The following is a 23571-nucleotide window of genomic DNA, read 5'->3' as shown; positions in this document are numbered from 1 at the left end:
CTTCCTGCCCCATAACTAAAGGCCCCATCCTGTTTGACCCTAGTGTTGGTGCCGAGATCCAGTGGCAGTGCTGAGTGTTTTAAAGATGCCATAAAGCATGTTTACAGCACCATCAGAGTAGGGAGTGATGACACGAGGCCAGCACCGGCAGGGCACTGCCCAGAGCAAGGCAAGAGCTCCAATGGCAGTGCAAGCTTTTGGGGGGGGGACGCTCTTCCTGTCAGGCTGAAAAGCCTCTGCACTGGCAAAATAGCCAGTGCAAATGTTAGAACCCCCATTGTGGGGTTGGGCTTTCCTTGGGGGAAAGAGTCAGACCAAAGTTCCACCTTGCCCAGTATCATACTTCTTTCAGTAGCCAGAGCTGTTTGCCGTCAGAGGAAATGCATGAAGATGTGGAGAGTTGTGAAGCAATCACTTCTTACTTTCTCACTACTTCTATCAGCCTGCAGATTCACTGGCAAGAAAAGGAATTGGGGAGCTAACTTCACACCTAGTGTGAAGGAGGCTTTCTGCCTATACCAACCTAGCCAAAGAAGGGAGAGCAGGACAGGAAAAAGAACATGAAAGGCTATAGGGAGGCAACGTTGGTGGCCGCAAGTGGAAGCTACAAGTGGAGACCTTCCAGTGCCTTCTAACATGCAACACTGTGAAGTCAAACTCATATTGTTTACCCAAGCTGGGATGAAGAAGCACCATAACATTGGGCAACTGAAACACAGGAAGTCCAAACCTGAAATCGCAGTTGTACCCATGCCAGCCTTTACTTGCCTTTTAAAATCAAAGTTAAGCAGGCATGAAGAATCTGAAGTCCTCATATCTCTTTGAGCCTGATTCTTCAGTCTCTCTACATTAATTGATATGTTTAAACTGCATTTGGGAGTATAGAGAGCTTCCCAAATTGAGATTGACAAAAACCCCAATTTCTCCCTTGTGTTTTGCTGTTTTTTGGCTCATCCATGATGCCAGCTGTTGTGGGCATCAGTGGCAAATTGTGAAGGGTCTGAGGGGGCAGTGGATTCTCCTGGCTTACTTCTTCAGTTACCTTGTTCTTTTTCAACACAGAATGATAGAGCAAGGACAGAAGAACCAGGTAAGGAAGAGATAGCGGAGGGGCAAGCTAGGGGGCCTGCCTCCAGCACCACTGCCTAAGACTGTGACAATGGAACTGGAGGACAAGCTGGAGGAGAAAGGGGAGCAGGAAGAGGGAAGAAGTAATTGCCAACACCACCCGTTCCTGCCACAATCCCACCACTTTTGGCTTTCCTCCTCTGCCACTTATTCTAAACCAGCGGTAGAGAAGGCAGCAACTGGGGGGCTGTGGAGCAACTCATCTCTGTATGTCAATAGCATAGACCTCTCCGCTCCTTTCCCTTGTTGCTGAAGGCAGAGCAGTGGAGTATAAATGTAGTGAATAAAATAAATCAAGATCTAACTTAGGTCCCAATCCTAAACAGTGCACAGCGGCTTACCGCCAGCATGCACTGTTACAAGCATGCTCATAAAGCACATTTGTGAGCCCTCTGTATTGACCCAGCACCTGAGCTAGCCCAGCACCATCCAGTACTGGGCTAGCACCAGTGGAAAGCCGGTGCTCTGCCACTTGATGGTCACTCGAACCACCAGGTGGCAGAGAGGTAGGTAGGGGAATGGAGGGAGGCAGGGAGGAGGTGTTCCAAGGTGGAGGGCAGGCAGGGAGAGGGCGGGGAGGAAGCATGCTGGGGGAGGGAACTGGGCAGGAGGAGGGTGGGACCAGTGGCGATCAGCTCCACCAAATCCTGAGCTCCATGTTGGACCCTGTGGCCCAAATGTCCCCTTCTCCTGAAGAGGTGGTGGTGGCTACCCAGGGTGTGCTGGATGCCACGGCAGCTGTTTTCACTGCCATGGCAGTCCCGCACCTCGGGCAGCTCAGGATTGGGCTGTTAGCTCACTGTTTCAAGGCAGGTTTGGGCTGCCTTCAGAAGAACATTATGGCAGCTAATGGTTGGTTGGTTGGCAACCTTCAGTCTCGAAAGACTATGGTATAAGCCTACAGCACCCGGTATTCCCAAGCGGTCTCCCATCCAAGTACTAACCAGGCCTGACCCTGCTTAGCTTCCAAGATCAGACAAGATCAGGGATGTGCAGGGTAACAGCTGCTAAGGCTACAATGAATTCACTAGGGGGAAATTGTATAGTGCCTGTTGTCTTTGTTTAGTTGTTTATACTGAAGTAATATTTGCAGATTCTCCATAATCAAAGTGGATTTGGATGTTGTCTCCTATAGGGAATCCCTATATGTTCTTTATCTCCTAAAAACAAATTCAGGCCTGATCGTCCATTTGTGCTTCGAGGAAGAGCAGCTTCTGCAAAGCAAGACTGCTACAGGATTGGGTATGCAGGCAGAGGCTAGGAATAGGCTACTGCGAGGTACAGCTTAGGAAGCAGAACTGTCACGGAGCTCGAATGTGGCTGGTTCTAATTTGTACTTGTATTTAGATGGGGTCAACTAATATTGAGTTTCTACAAAAGATTGTAAGGTGAGAGAAGAAGAGAAAAAGTCATCTGGTCTCCACCATTGTTGAACAACTTCACAACGTATGCGCTTCCCATTCTTCAACTCTGACTGACTAGCTGAGTTGAGTCTTTTTAAAGTTCTCCTAAGAAATGCAAATAAAATCTTGACCCAAACTGGTTTGTCTGTGTTTGACTCAGCACTTCTCTAATGGACTGGAGAGACCTGTTTTTTGGATTGGCTACCAGCAACTGGCAACTCCCACTTACCCACCCACCTCCTCTCCCTGGTACGGTAATTGCTGCCATCAACAGACATGACTGCACAGGAAAGCTGCTACTTCTGGCTTGGCTAAGCACATGAATATCGCCCAGTGATTGGCTCTGTGCCAGTAGCACAGAATCCTGGGGTGTTCTTTTCTATACAGTGCAAAAAGTGCAGCAGTTGTACTATAGTCTAATATTGTGTATTATGCTCCTCATAATGAATCTATCAGTGGAACAAACTGATGTCTGTGTCAGCCAGAAGTAGGAAATCCCATAGAGGTCTCCTGCCAAATGGGGAAAGCCTAAGGAAAAAAATAATGAAGTGCCTGGTGCTACCTTCCCCCCAGGCTTGGCACTCCAGGCACCAGGGAGGGTAAGAGGAACAGGTTGGGTTACAGAAGAGTTACCTACGCTTATCTTCACTCTTCTGCTCAGCCCCCCCCCCCCGTTTCAATCAGAAAATCAGAGGAGGACAATCAGTGGAGGCAAGTGGGCAGACAGAAGTAGGCATCCCCCCACCGAAGGCAAGCACTTCCGCTGGCCTCACAGATGGGCTGGCTTTGTTCATATTGAGATTTTTTTTTTTCTTCAAATGGCCCCTGCTTGAAAAAACAGTGAAGATCACAGTTAGAGGTCATATGTGATCATTCATTCAAAGCACTTGCATCTCTGATTCACCTACAGGTTCAATACAGAGACCATTAACAACACAGTCCAGTGCATGACTAAGTTGTTCAAAAATAAGTTGTTTTCACATTTTTATACCACCTGAAGTTTATACTGCTTTTTCTCCAAGGAGTACAGGGTGGCCTACATAGTTCCTTTTGTCCTCACAACAACCCTGTGAGTTCCATTGTGTTACATGAAGCTTACTCTTAGAAAAGTGTATATAGGATTGAGGCCTAGGTGGACTTAGGTGCTTGCTATGCCTGACAAAAGTACACACCTTTAAAAAAAAAAAAAAAGAGTGAAAGAGCTGGGTTGAACACACTGTTAGAGGTATTTTGAGGTATCAAAACCAACAACAATATTCTTTGTATACTTCTTTTTCATTTTCATGCCGCGTCTATCCAGACACAGGATAACCTCACTGTAAACCTCGTACAAAATCTGAATGGGAAAAAGAGCAGCTTGGTTCATCCTGGGCCATGCTCAAAGTACAAACTGGTTAACACGATCTATTTGCAGTGTGTAACTAAGGCACAAACAAGTTCCTTAACTTTAGAGGAGAGTGAGAGCTGCTTTCCTCAGTCAGTAGGCTGAATTCAATGCTGGCCCACCCATGAGGCAGGTTGAAGTAGCTGTTTTTAATGGTGGGAAGTGATATATTGACAAGGAGTGCCTATTGCTTCTTTCCAACTTGCCACTCACCCAATAGCTTCACCCTGTCCTCTGGATCCCATTCTTGTGAAAGAGTGAGCAAGAGGAGGGTAGGGGTAGTGGTGGTCCACCTCTCCTTCCAGCACCGCTGCTGCAAGCAATCATACTGGCAATGCTAGAAAAAAAGAAGAAGCAGAACACTGTGCCAAGCTTGTTCTGGTCACTCCCCTTCTAGGACAGTAATCTAGGACAGGATCCCTCCAGCTCCACTGCTTCCTCCTTGCCCGGCAACAAACAGGCCAGACAAAGCATGCTGGGGGCAGAGGAGAACTCCACTCCCAGCATGTTTCTCTGAAGAAGTGGCTGGGTGAGAGAGAATAGGGAGGTGTTGGAGGTACAAAAACAGAGGTAAGGGGAGCCAGTCACTCTGGAATCATTGTGCTGCCATGCCCCTTCCTTGTCTGCTCAGCTACTTCTTTAAACAGGCTGCACAAGCTGTCCCAAATAAACAACTGGGTGGGAAGAGGTAGCAGAGAGGACAGTAGTATCTGGATAAGCACCGGATCAAAAAATGGGAGGGGGAGTTAAAATTGGGGTGGTGATTCAATTTGGGCTGAGCTTGGCTTGACCTAGCAACTTCATTTGTGTAGCACTTTTCAGGGAGCAAAAGTGCTTGACGAACTTCTCACAATGGTGGAGTTTGCCTTTGGATGACTGATGATGTCCACAATGAACAAAGTGTTGCTTTTAATTCATTGAACAAAACTAGTTTTGGAATTTTATGGCCAATATACCCAGAGATTTTAACTATAAGTGAAACATCTCACAATTTCCTTGTGAAGTGGGTTGCACTGAAGGCAATTATTTTTCAAAGCCCAGTCTGTGGCTATTGTAGGATTTCAGAATCAGTGTCGAAGCTCAATCTGTTATCCATCACCCCATAAAGATTCTTTTAGGCCCTTTCTAGACCTACAGTACTAGGGTTCTGCATGCTGACACACATGATGCTTCAGACAGACATCCTGACTTTGTAGTTTTGCTCTGACTTGTGCATATATGGCATGTCTCCCTAAATGAAACTGGGTGGCTCCAGCAAGCCTTGCAAATCAAAGGCAGAACTTAGTGCCCTGATTCATCCATTTGTTTTAGGGCACGTTACATCATTCAAAATATTGTCCCAACCCTGTCTTGCCCAGTAATTAAAGTCACTCCAGGATGGGTGGTGTGTACTTCTCTCGGTGCACTTGTAATGTGTGCAGTCTCTCAAGTATTTTGCAACCAACCGTTTACAGGACACAGGAGTCTCCAATCTTAGCTGCTGTGGTCACAACCTCTCTCACACTAGACTATCCAGGCTTTTAGACTGGCACATTTTGCTGTTATTTTCCATTTTCCATCTGCTGTTATTTTCCATAGTAGTTCCATTGTACAGATTCCCCAAACTAGAATTCCATGGTCACCCCAAATTTATATAGGAACACATAAAAGAAAGACCCAGAAAGCCTCATTGAATGGCAGGGTCTAGATTTAAAAATCGAGTTTAACTCCTCTTGTGTATGTTTCCCTGAATGAAAACATCACAACAAAATTGGTTACTCATGCAGGCTTTCCAAGGATTAAATCTGACAGCAGATTCCTGTAAAGTCCTTCTCTGAAAAACAAGTTCATCAGGCTGTACCTACAACCATCCTGTGAGCAGGTGCAAAGTTTGTATGCTACCATCCCATGCCTGAAAGCAAACTTTGATGCAATGGGGACATGAGTGCTAGGAGATCCCATCAAGAAAGGTGATAAATCAAGTTCTCCATGGATAGCAAGTTCCAGGAAAGCCCAACTTCCATTTTCTGTTGTAATGCTAAAAATATTTTTAGAAAGGAAGTCCAGAAGATACCACTAGGCAATTCTTGATTTATTTTCATCTCCACAAAATCTTTTTAGTGTAGGCAGCAAGAGACAGGATGGTCTGACAAGGCCATAATGGATATTTTCTGAGCTGCCTACTTTATTTATATCTCATGTTTGTATTCCATCCTTCCTCCCTAGAGCTTAGGGTTGCATTCATGGAAATTAGCTCATTGTCACAACTCTGTGAGGTAGCTGAAATTGAGAGAAACCAGCCATGGTGCACCTCACTGTTGACCAAGGATTAAAATGCATGTGTCTCCCCACCCATCCATGTCCAACTTGTTGTCCATTACACCATGCTGCTTTCACTTGGCCCTGGTCTATACTTCCTCAAAGCATTTTGAGTTGTTAGCAGGCATAACTGAGGCAAAATGCAGGGTACAGAAACTTGAGTGAAATTGCAAAAGACTTCTTTTGTCCACTCATTGCTATTCAAAATCTGAATACATTTGGATCACAGCTGGTTATAGCTCACAACCTCGCACTTTTAACATTTGCCCATCAGATGGAGTTGCTACTTGGACAGAAAAATATGAAGTTCACTTGGTCTGCTTCTGTACATTTAAGAAATTTTTTAGACACAGAAATCAGCTTTCATGGCATGAAACTAAACATTACCACCTAACAATGGTAGAACTAGAGATGGCCCAACTGGATCACCTGCCTGATGTGGTTCCTGACCCACTGCTGCCATCACATACACCATCCTCCTTAAAAAAAACAGGAAAAAAAAACAATGCAGCCATTGACTTTGCTTCTTCCCATGAAAACAGGGAGAGGGGGTCATGTAGGGAGCCCCCAGCATATCCTGCACTTCATTTTTATTTAAAGGAACCACGTGTGGAAGGAGTGAGCTGTCCGTGTTTTTTGAAACACGGGCAATGGCAAACCTTCTCCCTACTCCTTCCATGCATTTGTCCCTTTAAAAGGGATCTTGTGAGGAAGGAGTGAGATGAGGGGGTAGGGAGGCAGACTGATGGCGTTCCATCCACAGCAGGCTGGAAGGAGACAGTGGCAGACTTACCACTACCCCACCACCCACTGCTCAACACAAGTGCCATCATGTATGGGCCAGCCCTGCTATTGCTAAAAAAGCAAAAATGGGCAATTCTACCATCCATCCCAAAGGTGAAGGTATTATTTTTGTTGCAAGAATAGTTCAGGAGAACCAGCATCTCTGCTGCATATAACTTTTACTGGTATCATGGTGCACATTTCACCGGCTGCTGTTCAACAAGCACTGGCTGAACAGGCCAAGCATTCATTAAAAGATCATGAGGTTGCATCTCAGCTGTTAGCAACTGCGCCCAGACAGAGCAAGATGTTAGGAAAGCCACCAGCTTCAGCTTTTGCAAGCCTGTCTCATCTATCTGAGCTGACATGTTGGCTTGGTTTTTAGCGCGGGCAAACTGTCCCAACGGCACAGGTTAAGATAACAAGTGTGTCTACCCACAACATTTGTAGGGGCTATTCTTCCCCAATTCTCACTTTAGAAAGGAAGGGCATGTGCTGTCTTGAACATCAGCTTCACATCTCTCCTGCTGTTGCTTGAGAGGGGAAGTTCAGTAATGTAGGGTTTAGAGACAAGGTGCAAAAGCTGTTCCGTCTTTGAGCTTGTATTAGCTCAGGATTTCCTTGAAATTTATGTGCAGAAATAATGAAAGAATAGATAGAACAACAAAGCAGAGTTATATTTCATTGCTGAATAGTTCCCCTCCCCCCAACATGAAGTCTTTAAGTTTACTAAAACTCCATCTTTCTGGCAGCAGCTTTATTCCTCTCTCCAACTTTGCTGGAGGAGTAATGAGCCTATTGATGTAATGCACAAAACAAGTCTTTTTGGCTGAGGTCAAACTATATCTTAAGAAGTTCATGAAAGATGTTTGCAGGAAAAGTAGTCACTTTTATCTACAATATCCACACAAACAAACAAATGATATGCTCCAGATCTACCCACAGGAAAATGTTATTTGCCACACCCTCAATTTTTCAGTTCAAGGGGAATTCCACACATAAGGATGTCAGCACAGAAAGCCATTCATCTCCTGCAATACAATCTCTAGGCTCCCAATCAGAAAGCAAATTACAATTATGGCAGAAGCTATGTTGAGGTGGTTCCTGGACAACCAAACTTTTTCTTTGATCCTAGGCTTCCCAGTTAAGAGGTCGCCTGTCTCTTCAGGGAATTGCAACCTAGTTGATCAGAGAGACAAAACTGCAATTTGTGCTCTCTATAACCCAGTGGTTCCCAAACGGTGAGCCGTGGCTCCCTGGTGAGTAGCAGAAACCAGGCAGAGCAGCAGTGGAATCCTTGCGAAAAATCAGCCACCCTATACAACATATAGGATTGTAGCCCTAATGGAGAGCTGTGGCAAGTGGCCTGGTATGTCAAGGGAGCCGCCAGTCAAAAATGTTTGGGAACCACTGCTGTAAAACCTCATTACTCCATATGGGAGTAGTTCACACAGTTCGATTAGCCACCATAGCTCACCTTCAGCCACAAACTGTTCTATAACCAAATGAAAAAAAAAAAAAGTTAGCTTGACCCAAACTGTACACAGGCAACACAAAGAGTGATTTCCACTATCCTAGTAGTGCTTCTCCCTCCCAACGTTCTCCATCATTGATACTGACAGGTTTGGAATTCTGAATCTAGCAAGTAAAGCCTTCTACACACCCTTGCTTGCACTTGATGAACCAGAACAGTGCAATCTAATCAATGAACAGTGTTTTGTTTTTAAATACCCCTCAGATTCAAATTTTACAGGAAATGAATGGTTGTGATTGAAAATGTTAACACTGACATTTTGCCCAATGTTTCTATCTGCACACATTTCTATTCCAACTCAAGTAAAAGAAAAAAGAAATTGGCAAACGGGTACTCTTTTATCTACTCCCAAGTAAGTTGCCATTCAAGTAGGCAGAGCACCATGATTTCCAATTTACTGTCATCAACTCCTTTTTTAAACTGATCCAAGCCTGTGCTTGTTTATAAAGACACCCTCAAACATGTGCATGGACCTAAGGTCAGTAAGTAGGTAGGAGATGCTATAATTAGACAGCACACTGTAAAATGCACTGGCCATCCAGTGTAGCCCAAGACCGTGATACTCCCTCTAAAAGAAATGATAAACACACATGCACACACAGGGCTGCCTATTAAATTATTCTGCCTTTGGTCCCTCCCTCCTGCAGTCTGTAATTTTTGTGTGTGCACCTGCCAGTATTGTGATAATAGGCATGTAGCAATGCATGTCAGCAATTTAAGAACTACCCACACAAAAGAAAACTTGCCATGTGGCAAAGCATAAGACATAAGGGAGGACAAAGACCTCAGGGACATTGCTGGCAGCAGCGATGCAACTACCAGCTGCGTGCGTGGCGTGGCTAGCAACTTCAGAAGGAAAGCCAGTCTCCAGCTAAGATTTATAGGAAGAAGTCAGAATCCTCCAAGCCATTGATATATTCTGGATAGGCTGGGAGGCAAACAAACACACTCTGGAATATGCTCTTTCTGGTATAGAATAAGGGTAGGCACCTATCTCCATCCTAATAAGAGAAGAGAAATAGATCTAGAGAGGGTTAGCATACAGGTTTCTCAAAGAACTATAGAGTGCAAATTAGAATATTTAAACATTACCTTGAATGAGTCTAAAGGTTCATGTAATCCTACAATACTATTGTTTAGACATCCATGAAAAAAATTCATTCTTGGCTATTTATTGGCCACCGATTTGCTTCCAATTTTTATTTTTTTTTCCTGAACTTATGCATTATTTTTAAACATACGTCATGAACCTCAAAGAGACTGGCATTTGGCCAGATGTAGGATACAAGTACTTATTTAATAAATTACCCAACATATCATATGGATCTATTCTATCTGTTTCAGTGGAGCTGTGAAAACAATTCCATGCACAGTGTACAGTATTCCATTCACAACCAGCACACCAGGATGCAGCTTATGCATGGCATGACTATGCTATAAATGACTCAGTTTGAGATGGAAGGCTGCAAGCATAGCTTCTGTGTCCCTGGATTTGGGAAGCATCTTGTTCATGTTCAGGTATCGTGCCATGGTTCTAATCTGGATTCTTCCTGCCCACTTTTCTCTCTCACACCATGATGAGTGTCTCTTCTAGTTTGGGCCAAGATCAAGAAGACCTCAGGGGAGAAAAAGCAAGTTCTATAAATGGGGAAAAGCTACCACCAATTTCTTTCTATGTGCCTTCAATTACACAGGCCTACAAAATTGAGGGTCAGAAAAGTTTGTCCCAAACTTTATGGTGGTTTGATATGAATTTGGGGTGCTGATTCAAAAAATGGCATCCGTTTTGCCCTGTCACGTCTAGTTTTGGAGATATAGTATAGCCTCATTAGTGAATGATTCAAGCAGCTTCCTCATGAGGAAGCCATGGTGTAGGCTTCCTCATGAGGAATCTGCTTGAACCATTCACTAAAGAGGCTATACTATATCTCCAAAACTAGACATGATAGGGCAAAAGGGATGCCATTTTTTGAATCAGCACCCCAAATATATCCAGGAATTGGTGTAACGTTTAAGAAAGCAAATGTGTGTTGGCCTCTGTTATCAAACTGGGGAAAGCTATGCCTGCTCAGGTGGCACCTTAGCTAATCTTAGAGATGCTAAATGGTCAACAAGAGGCAGTCCCTCAAGTTCAGTGAGGCATTTTTGATGTTCCAGTTCAAAACTAGCTTCTTGATATGTAACAGAAGACAAAGTTGGTGCAGATTTTGGAATATGTGCAAATACTGTACATGAAAAACACCAGCTGGGGTTAAAAGGAGCAATCTCCCCCTCCCCCAATAGAAGATAGCACCTGTGCACTCTCGTAAATGTGATGCCAACAGGAGAGAGAGAGAAAAGATGTGAAACTCACAAGACTTGCTCAAATCCAGGAACTTTTTATTTCTCTGGAATGGAAACAACTCACCAGCCTGAACAAAAACTGCAGGTGGCAATTGTACATTCTTTTAATTTTTTTTTTAAGAAAAGCAAAATGTTTGGTTTCATAAATTTCTGTCATAAGAAACAATTTCAAAATTGTACACCAAGCTTTTTACAAAGCATCAATGTTAAGATGTTTCACCGGCGTCTACCACACTGTTGTCCATTTATACCATGCAAAATGCTACACCTGCTTAACACATTTTAAAACATTAGTATTACAAAGGTTCATCAGTTGATTGGCATTTTTAAGACATGAATGTTTTCTTGCATTTCTGTCTTGTTTTTCCTCCCTACAGAAGTTGCAAAAATAATTTAGTTCACATGGACAAGATGTGGGATTGCATTCAGCAGTGGCTTCTTTAAATTCGTACCTCAGTCACTTCCAGGAGTGTAACAGTGCCATTGGCCCCAAGGGTTGGCTTTCGTGGTTCTTTTATTCATAAGATCACAAACTTGGAAGGTACCATGAGAGTTATAAAGTTCATTCTCCTGCAGAAGGAGTCCCTAGACTTAAACCCTCCCTGAAAGATGCTCATCCAGTATGCTCTGAACAACCTCAAAAATGGAGAACATTTCATTCTTGACATCAGATTCTTCCACTCTCAGTTATTAGTGTCCATTTAGATCAGCACATCTGCAGCAACTACGCATTAGTTCTGGCCAAGCCCCAAGAGTGATCTACAGTTGAAGAGTGCCATTTCAGTCTGGGCCAATTTCACATGGATTTAGCCCTTTGTCCTTGGCTTCTTTGTACATCCTTTGGAAGTCTTTGAAACGAGGGGCACAGCCTAACCTGGCCTCCCCAAAGTGCATTCGGCCCATGAAGAGGAAGTCACCTGCTCCTGGTTTCACCCCACATTGTAAGAGGGTCTTGATCTGTCCTTGCCATCTACCTCCTTCTGCAGGCTTGAAGATCTTTGTCTTCTGCCTATAGATTCTATTCACGTTTATATCGATGATGGAATCTTGCTGTTCCTCTTCATTGATTACATTTTGGATAGTACCTCGGACAACTGGAAAGAGCATAAGACAATTAAGTTGAAGAGTCACAAATTAAATCATAGAAGACATAAACCCACACTACTCCTATTTAATATTAATGGAATAGTATTGAATAAGGATTATGGGTGGGGCTATTGGCTCAGCAGCATCTGCTTGAGGGGGTGGACAGACGGCAGCACCAGATTCCAAAATTAAACTGAAAACTAGATCAATTTCAAAATATGCCACTCAAAAAAAGTTCATTCTGTTAGGCTGCAATCCTATACACACTTTCCTGAGAGTAAGCCCCATTGGCCACAATGAGATTTACTTCTGAGTAGACATGCATAGGATTTTGCTCACAGTCTCATTGTGTATGCCTACACTGACATCTTAGGACAACCAGGCCTTTCTTGATTAAAAGGTTATTATTTTAAATGATGTGTATGCGCAACCTCCTGATTTTAGAAATGGGCTATGTCAGAATGCCAGATGCAAGGGAGGGCACCAGGATGCAGGTCTCTTGTTATCTGGTGTGCTCCCTGGGATTTGGTGGGCCTCTGTGAGTTACAGGAAGCTGGACTAGATGGGAACTATGGCCTGATCCAGCAGGGCTGTTCTTAATTAGGAAAGGGGTGTGTGTAAGTAATTGTTTATACAGTCGCCTAAGATGGAGTTCTACTCAAAATGCAGCATGCTCAGTGAGTCTTCCATATTGCAGTGACTCAATATAATGGCTTTAATGTCACTTTTCTAGATTCACTTTATCAGATCAGTGGCATCTTGGATCACACAATGAACAGCAATTCCTTTTAAAATTTACAAATCCCTCAATGTCAACAGATAATCAAGGTCTATTTTAAACTGTTGTTTAAAAAATGACCCATTGTTATTATGGCATCATGCGCTCTTGGAGCTACAATGGAAAATGGTTAGCATTTACGTAGTATGGAAAATAGAGTCCTCAGGTATGCCTTATGAACATTGAAATCATTCTGCTAAGGAAGACCATAAAATAGAGAATACAATCATTTCTTCCATTGGCATACCAGTAGGATTTCATCCTATGGAAGGTACCATCAAATGAGGTAAGCATTGTTAAGGTAATTAAAGGTAACTGTTATAAACCCACACCAAGGCCCATTGGAGACACTGCAGTTGCATTCTATTAATGGCCCAGTAACATTTAGGCTGAATTCCCTGGCACATGGCCATGAAGAAACACTCTCAGCAAGCAGCCACCTGTCCAGACAACATTTTCCATCAAGACAAACTCAGAGCAATCTCACTGCAATTCCTGAACACTACATCCTCTTGCCCCCATTGAATATACGGTCCACAATTTTCACAACACTGAGACTGTATTTATATCTACAGCACATGTCCAGGACCAGACATGCCCAGCTGTTTCATTTCAACATTTAGTTTAAATTCCAAGTGTGGGAAAATTGCTTTAATGCTATTTAACTGTTATAAGCAGAAGAACAGCTACCGCACAAGTTATGCTGGTCATAACCACTTGTCTCTTGGAGATAATGGAGCCAATAAGACGATACCTTTTAATAAGTCCGTCTGAAATTTGCAAACTTTCAATCACTTCAAAAGCAGAAACTCTTTCAGGCGAAAGCTAGTCAGTGCAAAATGAGAGAAATACACATATGTATCTGCACCAGCCCATTTTTTACAAAAATGATAAGCACCCATTTTTAGTGTAGCATTTTCCATCCACCACTTGAATTTTATCGGGAATTCCAGTGGATGCATATACACATGAACTTTTTCTGATCTCTCCAATAAGAATATTTGGTTTCAGTGACCAGTTATGGGAGGGCATTATGGGGGTGGGGAGTGGGCAGCAATAGAGCACTGGTTCCCAACCTGTGGTCTGTGGACCACAGGTGGTCCATGAGACCCTGAGAAGTGGTCCATGAGATCTCAGAAAAAAAATCGCCTTTATCACTTCCAGCATCTCACTGAGCAAGCTCCTTCTCATGGAGCACCTGAGGGGTAAAGATAAAGGACTACCTGCAACTGCAGCCAGTACTAAAGTGTTGACTATGGTTGTGGGCAGTCTATTCTCTGCCCCGCCCCGATAGTCTGTGGGGGAGCACTCACTTGGGAGACACTTCCCCATGGATCAGAGAGGGCAGAGAATGGACAGCCCACAGCCAACAATGAAAACAGCAACTCAGAAATCTTCTCTAAAATAAGGCTAGTATCTTCTCTAAATATTATAAATTTAATTGTATTTTTTGTGTGCAAGGGGGGGGGTTGCATGTGGTCAATGACGATTCCAATTTTTGCTTCAGTGGTCCACAGGCATCTAAAGGTTGGGAAACAATGCAATAGAGGCAGGGGTGGGAGGATCAGGTCCTAAGTGGGGGGGGGCATGGATCCATGGTGGATCACCAGTCTCATACTATATGTATTGGGGTCGTGGCATGAAAAAGGTTGAAGACCACTGCTGTGGAGCAATAAAGCCTAAAAGGTATCACACAGTAATACGGAGAAAGGTTGCATCCAGACCTATGGCATCCAGAGTGGGATTACATGTTAAAAAACCTTCCTTTTAAAAAACAAAACAAAAACATCTATACATAAAAACATGCATTAGAGTCTTTTGTCAAGGGTCTATTTAGGGACATCAAGAGGGAAACTCCTATTGCTTGCCCCCTGCAAAACCTTTGAACTTCTATCTCTATTATTGCTGCTCAGTCTCGCTTTGTGCATTGCAGAAAAGAGTTAGCCAAATACAATGGAGTTAATTGAAGCTCTTCAGTACTAAAACCCATAAAGCTTTTCCCTCTTTTGTACCCTTTGTATTTCTTAGACACACTTTGTTTATCCCAAATGGTGAGAAACAGCCTCCTTGTTTGTTGCAATCTGGGGTTTTCAGTTTGTTGACTGTTTGCTGAGGTTTCTGCAGGTTAAATCCAATCACAATAAGGGAAAAAAGGAGTTAGAGAGTAATGAGGGACAGACAAATCAAGTAAACTTACCAAAGTCACTAGTGCAGACAGCCAAGAGGACTTCTGTGTCACTACAAGGTCGGCAGGGAGCTAAAAGAAAGAAGGACAACTTAATGTCTTGGAAATGTATATTCCACAGAACATGCAGGTTGAAAAAAATGCCATAAGGGTTGTGTCCCATGCACAATTTAAAATAGCAGGCAGGCAATTCGCATCTTGCAGGCTGATATGCCTAAGAAATATTAGTTAGAGACCTTTTAAAGAGCAAACTATACAATTTTCTTTTTCCAAATTCAGTTTTCTTGGGTACAAGATACTTATACTATAGTCTTGCCCGCCCCCATTTTCTTTAAACATACCTGACTCCTAAATCAAATCATATTGAAAGGTGGACAATACAGAAAGAAAGTGGTACGGCAGGGAGAGGGTATCCCTACCAGTTGCCATGGCGCAAATCATTCCAATGTCACATTCACAGTTTGTTAACATCTTGCTGGTTTCCCTTTATGAATTTAGACCAAGGTCACTCCCAAGCATAATTACTCAGAGCATACAGAAAAGCTATGAAATCACAGCATGGAAAAGGTCAATGAATATAAACAATCTAGCAATTAAAGGGTGTGTGAGGTTTTTCAATGCTTAATAACACAACCATGCCAGTGTATCACCTGGACAGGCCCTGCAGGTTTGCAACACAAGTCCAGGTTTCACACTGGTTTTTTTGCCACCAAGGTTTTCAAAGAGATAATTCTCTAGCACACCCTACAAACAACACTTGTGTAGTTCTGTTCCACATGGAAGGACTCTCTACACAAATCATTCCCACAGGGAAGAAAGCTGGTTGAGAATGTACAAGAGAACCCACATTTAGTTCCCTGGGTAACATTCATGGCACTGGGCAGTACAGAACTCAAGGTGCTTTGTGGAAGATTTTGAATGTCAGGGTTGTGTACTGTAAAAATTCACATGGCAAGATCTTGTGAAGTTGGACTGCTTCAAAAGTAAGACAAAGTATCAGTGTTACAAGAAAGCTGACACATGTGTCTGAGGACAAGAAGATCAAGTGAAAACTCAAGGCCAGATCTGTTACAGCCTGAAAAACTATGTAGGCTGGAAACAGGAGAGACCCTACACTAATCTAATCAAGGTCAAAAAAATGCTCTGCTGTTTGTACTCAGTCAGCTACTTCTGCAGAGAAGGTAGTGCTGTTAGAAGTGCAGATGTTTCTATAATACCCTATTCAGTTATGGAATTCCTTTTCTCTCAGTGGTCTGCCCTATCTAGCAACATGCTAATTAAATCTACCCACTGGAGGCCCAGAGATCAGGAAAGGGAGGAGGGAGGGGAAAAAAACATAACCTTCATTGTCATCCCCCCCCCACCCAACAAAGCATTTCAACCTACCATAAAAACTCATCAACTGTGCTAATGCTATTACAACCAGAGAATCTAGAATAAGTTATAAGCTTTTAAAAAAAAAATCACAGCCTGATTGATGGTTATCACTATATAAAAATGATAAAGTGTTTAGACTGGGTTAAAGAGCTGCAAAATTCTGACTATAAAGTACTCACCTCTGCACAGCCTTCAAATCACAAACTGAGTGATTTGAATGGGGAAAAATCATCACATTTTTCCCCATTCAGGCAAAGAGAGAGACTGTACACTGGCATCCCAATCCTAGAAACATCGAGGACTGGAAGAAATCCCACTAGTTTCAACAGAACTACAAACATAAGGTGTGAGTCGGTTGTCTCTCATTTTCCCCCAACACCTTTTAATGAACATTGCATTAACAGCTTCTGCAATCTATAATCAGACATTACTGATACCTGGATGAGTAAGCCTTCTGGCCAGCGCCACTTGCTCCCAGGATGTCAAAAAGTGCTTTACGGCACTTTTACAACCCCCAACACCAGCGCTCAGTAACTTTAGGATTGGCCTGTCATGCATGTACACATCCCTCACTGGAGAAACAAGTTAACTGGTCAGCACCATGTTTGTTTGAACATAGGATCTTGCAGATCTGGCACCCATTCCTGAATCTAGAAGAACTGATGTTCAAAATTAAATCAAAGGGGCATGCTTGTTATGCTCTCCTTGGGGGTGACAAGGCATTTCAGATCCTAAGACTAGATTACATTTTATCCCTGAGTACTTTCTGACTGTACTAGCAATAAGCATTAACTTGCAAACCTCAACCTAGAAAGTTCTGACATTCTGTAATAAGCACTGACACAACCTGCATAATCATATCTCTAAAATCAACCAGTTACTTCAGTCAGATGATTTATTTATCTCATTTCATAGGCTTGTAAGAAAATACCGTACAACATTATTGTTTCAAGGGCAGCAAAGTCTGTAGAGAGAATTTGCCCTTTTCTGAGGTAATGCTGATTCATTTTCAGACATAAGGAACAAATGATAGGTAAAGCATGGAGTGAATTTTTCTTTTGAGTTGCGCTACACATTTTTAAAATGCAGTGCATTCCTTTATATGGCTCTTTAATACATTATTTGTCTTGGCATCATCAATGGACATGGTACCTTACACAGAGTGAGAAGACCTTGTCCCAAGGAGCTTACAAGCCAGTATTGATACAGTGGACAGGGTCCCAAGGGCTTAACTAAAAATATGAGCTATACGAAAGGATTTGAAAGAAGTGAGTAAGGAAGCCTTTCACAGGTGGTTCTAGGAGCCAATTCCTAGCATGGGGCAACAAGGGAGAAAGGACAGAATTGTCTGAGGAAGCAAGAGACCTTTTCAATGGTGGAGAGTGGTGGTAATGATTTCTAATGTGTCTTCTAAACGTTTGCGTACCGCCACAGGGAGATTCATAACTTGCTGCTTCAGACATAATGGGGATGGATGAATCACTACGTCTATCCTGCACTAATGCCTTCAGCTTTCAGAAGCCTGATTCATACAACAGGTAGGGTGGGAATAGTCAATGCCACTATTAAAATAATTGACAGCAAGGCAAGAATACAAGAGCAAGTTCCCTCACTCTTCATTACCTTGCAGTGTAAGAGCCCACAGCACGCCAGGCACAATTAGTGTTAAGGGGAGTGTTAAGACTAGTGTTAATTAGTGTTAAGGGGAGTGTTGGGAGAGGCACACTAAACACGGAGTAGCAAACTCAGGAATTCAAAGTCCCAATCATTCAGACTGAAAAAAGGCACCGTTCTTTGTGCTGAAGTACTTTCATGAGGAGGAAAGATATCTATTGAAGAGCATCTTTCTTTACAGGGATTTTTTTTTTTAATTCAGTGTGTTACTATACATTTCATCTTACAAGTAAGATGTATGAACGCAGACTTTTTGTACTGTTTGAGTAAACCTGCTATATGCTTACAAAATTGAGCCTTGCTTTTTACAGTGTTGGATAACATTTCCCCACCCCCACCCCCACACACAGCCTTATTACAGCATTTTCTGTTTTTGGTGGCAGTTCAGATCACCCCACTTTGATGTACAAAAAACAAAAAAATGTATTCCATAATATTCTAATTTGGAAGAGATGATAGAGCAGTTTCACTGTGTTCCCAAACCTTGGATGCTCACTCTGCAGAAGAGGCCAAGGCATAATGCTGGCATTGTGCATGCCTGCCGACAAATCAACTGGGAATTCCTTTGATGCAGTGTCATGACCTGAAGTAACCTAAGGTAACCCTTACCCCCACTTGCCACCCCTTGACCCCCCAACTCGAAGACCTTCTATTTCCTTCCCAATAGCAGGGAGGGAGAGGAAGCAGTACTATTTTTACATGCTTAATGAAACAGCAGCATAGGTTAGTCTTGGGTCCAAGTATTTCCCTGACTGCCATTAGTAACCAGAAATTATGTTCAGGTGGAAAAACTTTTTTGTTGGGCAGGTGGGGTGGGAGCCAGGGCTGCCTTGGAGGTGCTGCCCTTTCCAACCCAGCTCCCACCCAGATCGGTGTGTCAGAAGACAGATACCATCCCTGTCTCTGTGATGACCAGGGGTTGACAACTAGGTCGTACAAGTAGAGCTCAGCTGGAACCCATGCAGCAGCATTAGCTGTGTCAAGGTTGAGCGGAAGGCAGTGAGTCAACAAAACTCTGGGCCTATTTTACTGAGCAGGAAACTGGAGAAACAGACACTGGTCTCCACTGCCAGTCCAAACGCTACCTCCCTATGCCTGACCAGCTGCCTCACTTACCTGCCTTCTCTTTCGCTGTGGTGTACATGTGCACATGCTATAAATTCACTGGGGAGAAGGGCAAGCACTAGTTATGGCCACTCTCGTTTGAATGCAGGAGCAAGCTTCACCTCCAAACTTCCCTTTAGCAGTTTTTGGGGATTGCCAGAACTTGGTGGAACGCCCTTCGCCTTCCTTTCCAATCCCAGAGGACATTGCCTTAATGGGGCTAAACATAGCCTTTGCCAAGGAGGGAGCAAGGCAAAGGAGGTAGGCATCTCACTTGCCTTTCCTACTGTTGCTCCCAGGCTCGCAACCACTCAGTTGGGGTGAGGGGGAAAAAGAAGAGAAGCTGAAAGCAGAGGAGAAAAGCACATGAACAGGAATAATGGGTTAGGCTTCTTCTGCAATAGTAATCAGACAGAGAGATCTTCTCTCTCATTGTCCTCTACTAGGACCAGTTAAAAATGCAAAGTGGAGTGACAGTGAAAAAGTGAAGTAGAATTTTCTGGCAGAAAATGAACTATGACTTAGCTCTACCCTGGAACCTTCTCCTCCCCTCTAAATTTTAATGGTGGGGGAGAGATCAGGTTACTGCAGCTGCTCAGTGGTGAGGGGGATGCTCTCTGTACATGCTTGGAAGCAGATTATTTTATTCATGCATCATATAGTCCAGGATAAGGTTCAAATGAAGCTGGGGGGGGGGGGGAAGGAGAAGAGAAACTACGAGCTTTCCATGAAGACATTGCTTATGGAAGAAAATGAAGGACAAAAAAGTTAGCAGAAATGGCCTGTTTTGGAGAGAACGATTAAGGCTGCAATCCTAACCACACTTTCCTGAGAGTAAGCCCCATTGAACAAAATAAGACTGACTTCTGAGTAGACCTGGTTAGGATTGTGCCCCAAGAGTGATTTAATTCTTCTTTCAAATCAATCCACCCACACTGCTTCGTCTACTCGAAAGTACTTCTGATATCTTTTCTACAACTCTAGAAGTACTCAGGGATCATGCTTTCTCCCTTTTTTTTAATTATTATTTTTTGTACTTGTGGCTTTTTTGGACCTTGAGTACATCCTACCCAAAACAACTCCCAGCTGTTCATCGTTCTCCCAGTTGAGGTTTTCATTCCAGTCAGATTTGATCATAATTGTTGTCAACCTTGGAGAAAATTGGACTTTCTGGACCCATCTGTAATTATCTGAGAACTACTACTGTTGGAACAGTTTTCCTTCCATAATGAATATAAATCAAGTCCTGACCACGGGTACAACACAACTGCCAATAATTCCACAACTGATGGAATTTGACTCTGTCTGCATTCTGGTCCACAATCATTGCTAGACTTTGGTTTAAAAGGCCTATGAACTTGTACCTGGAAATTGGAACATTAGCTGCATTGATTTTAATGAGACTTAGAAAGATCCTGTACCATTATATACTGTATCATAGCTTTGTAAAAATGTTGCCATTTTAGGAATATTCAGGACACATCACTTCAGGCTTCCAGTATGTTTCTTCCTGACAAATCTTATGATTTCCAGATCTTTCCCTAAAGCTTGTGAAATAACTAGTTCATTCCATTTGCTAAATGGGACTTTTTTCTTAACTGTAGGATTGTGAAATAGTCAGGATTATGGAGTATGGAATAACAAGTTATGGTAGACCAAGGGAGAGACTATACAAAATATTTTTAAAATGTTGTATTGTGGATGCAGAAGTTAAAAAAGGAATCTGAATTCTCCTTTACTTTTTTTTTTTAAGCAATTCATTGATAGTTTCAGAAAGGAGCCACTGTTGAAGAGAACAGGCTAGGAGACAGACTTTTGTGAGGACTTGTCATGTGTGCCTCTCTCATGGTTAACAGTGTCTCTTGCTATATAATCACAAAATACCTGACTGGAAAAAAACTTACAATTATTAACAAGGCAAGATATTATTGTTTCTTAGGAACACATGGAATGAGGATAGCCATTATATTGAATGCTTTGGTTGTTCTTCCTAGATGTCATGGCAAGCCTAACTCACAGCAGTTACTAAAAGTAAATCACTACTGGCAAGTGAGGGATTGGTTAGCCCTCACCCTTGCTGCTTTTGTACAGAACCCCTTCCCCCCACGACAGTGGATGGAAGAGGGACTGGTCAGGTGTAATCAGGTGATTGGGGGAGCCAACAGGGGCACTATTGGCCCTATGTAAAAACTCTCTCTTAGATTTGGCTCCCCAATTTGAGTAATTTGTCAAACTAAACAACTTTCTAGACTTCCTCATCTTGCCTGATGATCAACCTTTCTTTTGCCTTTCTTTTGTCTTGCGCCCTTATCACCCTTGTCCACCTACTTTGGAATCTAAGCCCTCCTCCAGCCTTTTCCAACTTCATGAGCCTCTGAGCTCCAAGATGGGTTTTCATGTTTGTTTGCTAACAGTGCATGTTAGATTGCCATCCTTTCTTCAGTAACAGCAGGACTAGCAGTGATGAGGGCTACAATCCTTTATATGCTTACCTGAGAGTAAGTCCCACTGAACTCAGTAGGGTATCCTTCTGAGTAGACACGCTACTGTATATTCTGCTTAGCAGGTTGCACAGTAGGGCAGCTGGGCCTATACTAGGCATGTCACTAAGTCCACAGAAGTTACAAGCCTGCAAACATTTTTAGCAGCCTGCTTGTGGCCAGAACAGAATTGCAAATTTCTTGTTAGCATCCCATACATTTGAGACATAGCCTATTCTCTAGCACAGAAATTCATGCCAGCTTTTTGGTTTTCTTTTTAAAGTCACTAAGTAACAAAAGATTTCTAAGTAATCAAATTTCCCATTTGCAATCCAGATAGTTCCTAAGTCACTTGTAGCGCCTGTTTTCAGGAAAGTCAATTGGGATATAAATGATAGGATCAATACAAAATAAACCAGACTTGCATACCAATTAGTTTCTATAACCATTAAAACAATTATTTACAACTTTTACAGGTGGGCAGCCCAAGGCTTTTGAGCTCCGACTTCATGCCTTTTGCACTGTTGTATACCAGCTGTTAATAGAGACAATGGGGACCAATATCCTAGGGTTCATTTTGGACGTTCTCCAAAAAGATCAAAAGAAAAAGCCATGCATCACTCCACTTCTCACTATGCTTCAGAGCTATGCCTCAAGCACTCAGGGTGGGGTGAAATATACTCATTCCTCCCCCATGCCCAGAAGATGTATGCTGTGTCCCTACATTGGAAGAACCTGTCTCTGAAATCCACCCACTTCAGAACTGATTCAGACCAAGGAAAAAGTTAGTTTACACAAAGTGGTCCTTTGCCTCTCAAGTGAGGGATTGTTAGCCCTGAGCCTTGCTCCTTTTGCACAACACCCCTCTGACAGTGGATGGGCTAGTCAGGCCCAGAGGAATCTGCCTCCCAAAAGAAAAAAATCTGCTCCACCACATCTGCTCCCCTCCTGGGCCAACCTCCCCACCCCATCTCTTCCCTGTTCCACCCCGTTCCACCCCTTGCGCAGCCTTATCTGCTCTGGCAGGCATTCCTCTCATAAGGCATGGCAAGTGCTGCAGCAAGCCTCAGGAGAACTGAGGAGCTGGAAGGCAGATGAGCTATGCCATAGACATGATGGCTGGTGGACTGGCACCAGTCTGCGAGCCACAGTTTCAGAACTGCTTTACATAATGCAGGAAAAGCTAGTATGTATGACTGGGAAAAGCTGGGATCAAACCCTTACTCAGCCTTGAGGACATTGGGCAAGTTACTCTGAGCTGGGTCAGATGCAATGGCTAACCCTGGTTTTGTGAGCAAGACCTAGATTTGCATACTTTCTTCTCTCCCAGTTCCAATTGTGCAGAAAATCACTTTGTCCTGTTTCAAAACAATGGAAAACACTGGTTTGCCTGAAATCAAAAACCCAGAGTACATAAGGGGAAGAAGGAATCTTAGGGCCCAAGTCTATCTAACTTACCAGCACCAATGCATTTGCAATGCAGCCCCGATGTAAGGGAATAAACATTCCCTTATCTTGTGGAGGCCTCCATGACTACTCCCCCCCCCCCACAGGATGCATTGGCATGGCTGTGTCAGTGCCGGAATATTGGATAGGACTGGGCCCTAAGGCTCATACATCACACCATGAGAGGGCATTAATTCTGAACCAAGACTATGTTCAGAGTTAATGCCCTCTCATTAATAAGACTATGTTTCAGTTGAATTTCCCTCAAAGGTTTGCCATGAAATAAACAGGGTGGCCCCATGGACTTCAACATGAACTCCCTTAGAATGAAAATGAGCACAATGGGTTTCCACTTCAATAGCCTGTGTGTCGGTCTAACGATAGATTACTTACATTAAAGAGTCTGGTGGGGGAAAAGAATGAAGTTCTGTTTGGCCCTGGCACATGGTTGTTCCTCACAACAGCCTGTGAAGCAACGCAAGAAGCTGCTGACAAGGTAAAAACTCCTCCCGGTTCCCTCCCCACTTAATTTCCAAGCATGTCTTGACAGCACTCAAAGGAGCAGTGT

At 43.2% G+C, this 23571-nt stretch overlaps 1 protein-coding gene across 2 annotated transcripts in view; it reads right to left on the bottom strand.

Annotated features, from left to right (window-relative positions):
* Positions 1-10892: 10892 nt before the first annotated feature.
* Positions 10893-23571, bottom strand: part of METRNL (meteorin like, glial cell differentiation regulator) — a 31872-nt gene continuing 19193 nt past the window's right edge. For both annotated transcript variants that reach the window (XM_066618100.1, XM_066618099.1), the window contains 2 exons: positions 14935-14994; positions 10893-11967 (listed from right to left, as the gene is read on the bottom strand). In XM_066618100.1, coding sequence (XP_066474197.1) covers positions 11654-11967; positions 14935-14994 — 374 coding nt within the window. In that variant the 3' untranslated portion in view covers positions 10893-11653. The remainder of the gene's footprint in view (positions 11968-14934; positions 14995-23571) is intronic.

This window comes from Tiliqua scincoides, chromosome 2 (assembly GCF_035046505.1).
Source record: "Tiliqua scincoides isolate rTilSci1 chromosome 2, rTilSci1.hap2, whole genome shotgun sequence".
Taxonomy (NCBI): domain Eukaryota; kingdom Metazoa; phylum Chordata; class Lepidosauria; order Squamata; family Scincidae; genus Tiliqua; species Tiliqua scincoides.
This window is presented reverse-complemented; position numbering and strand designations above follow the sequence as displayed.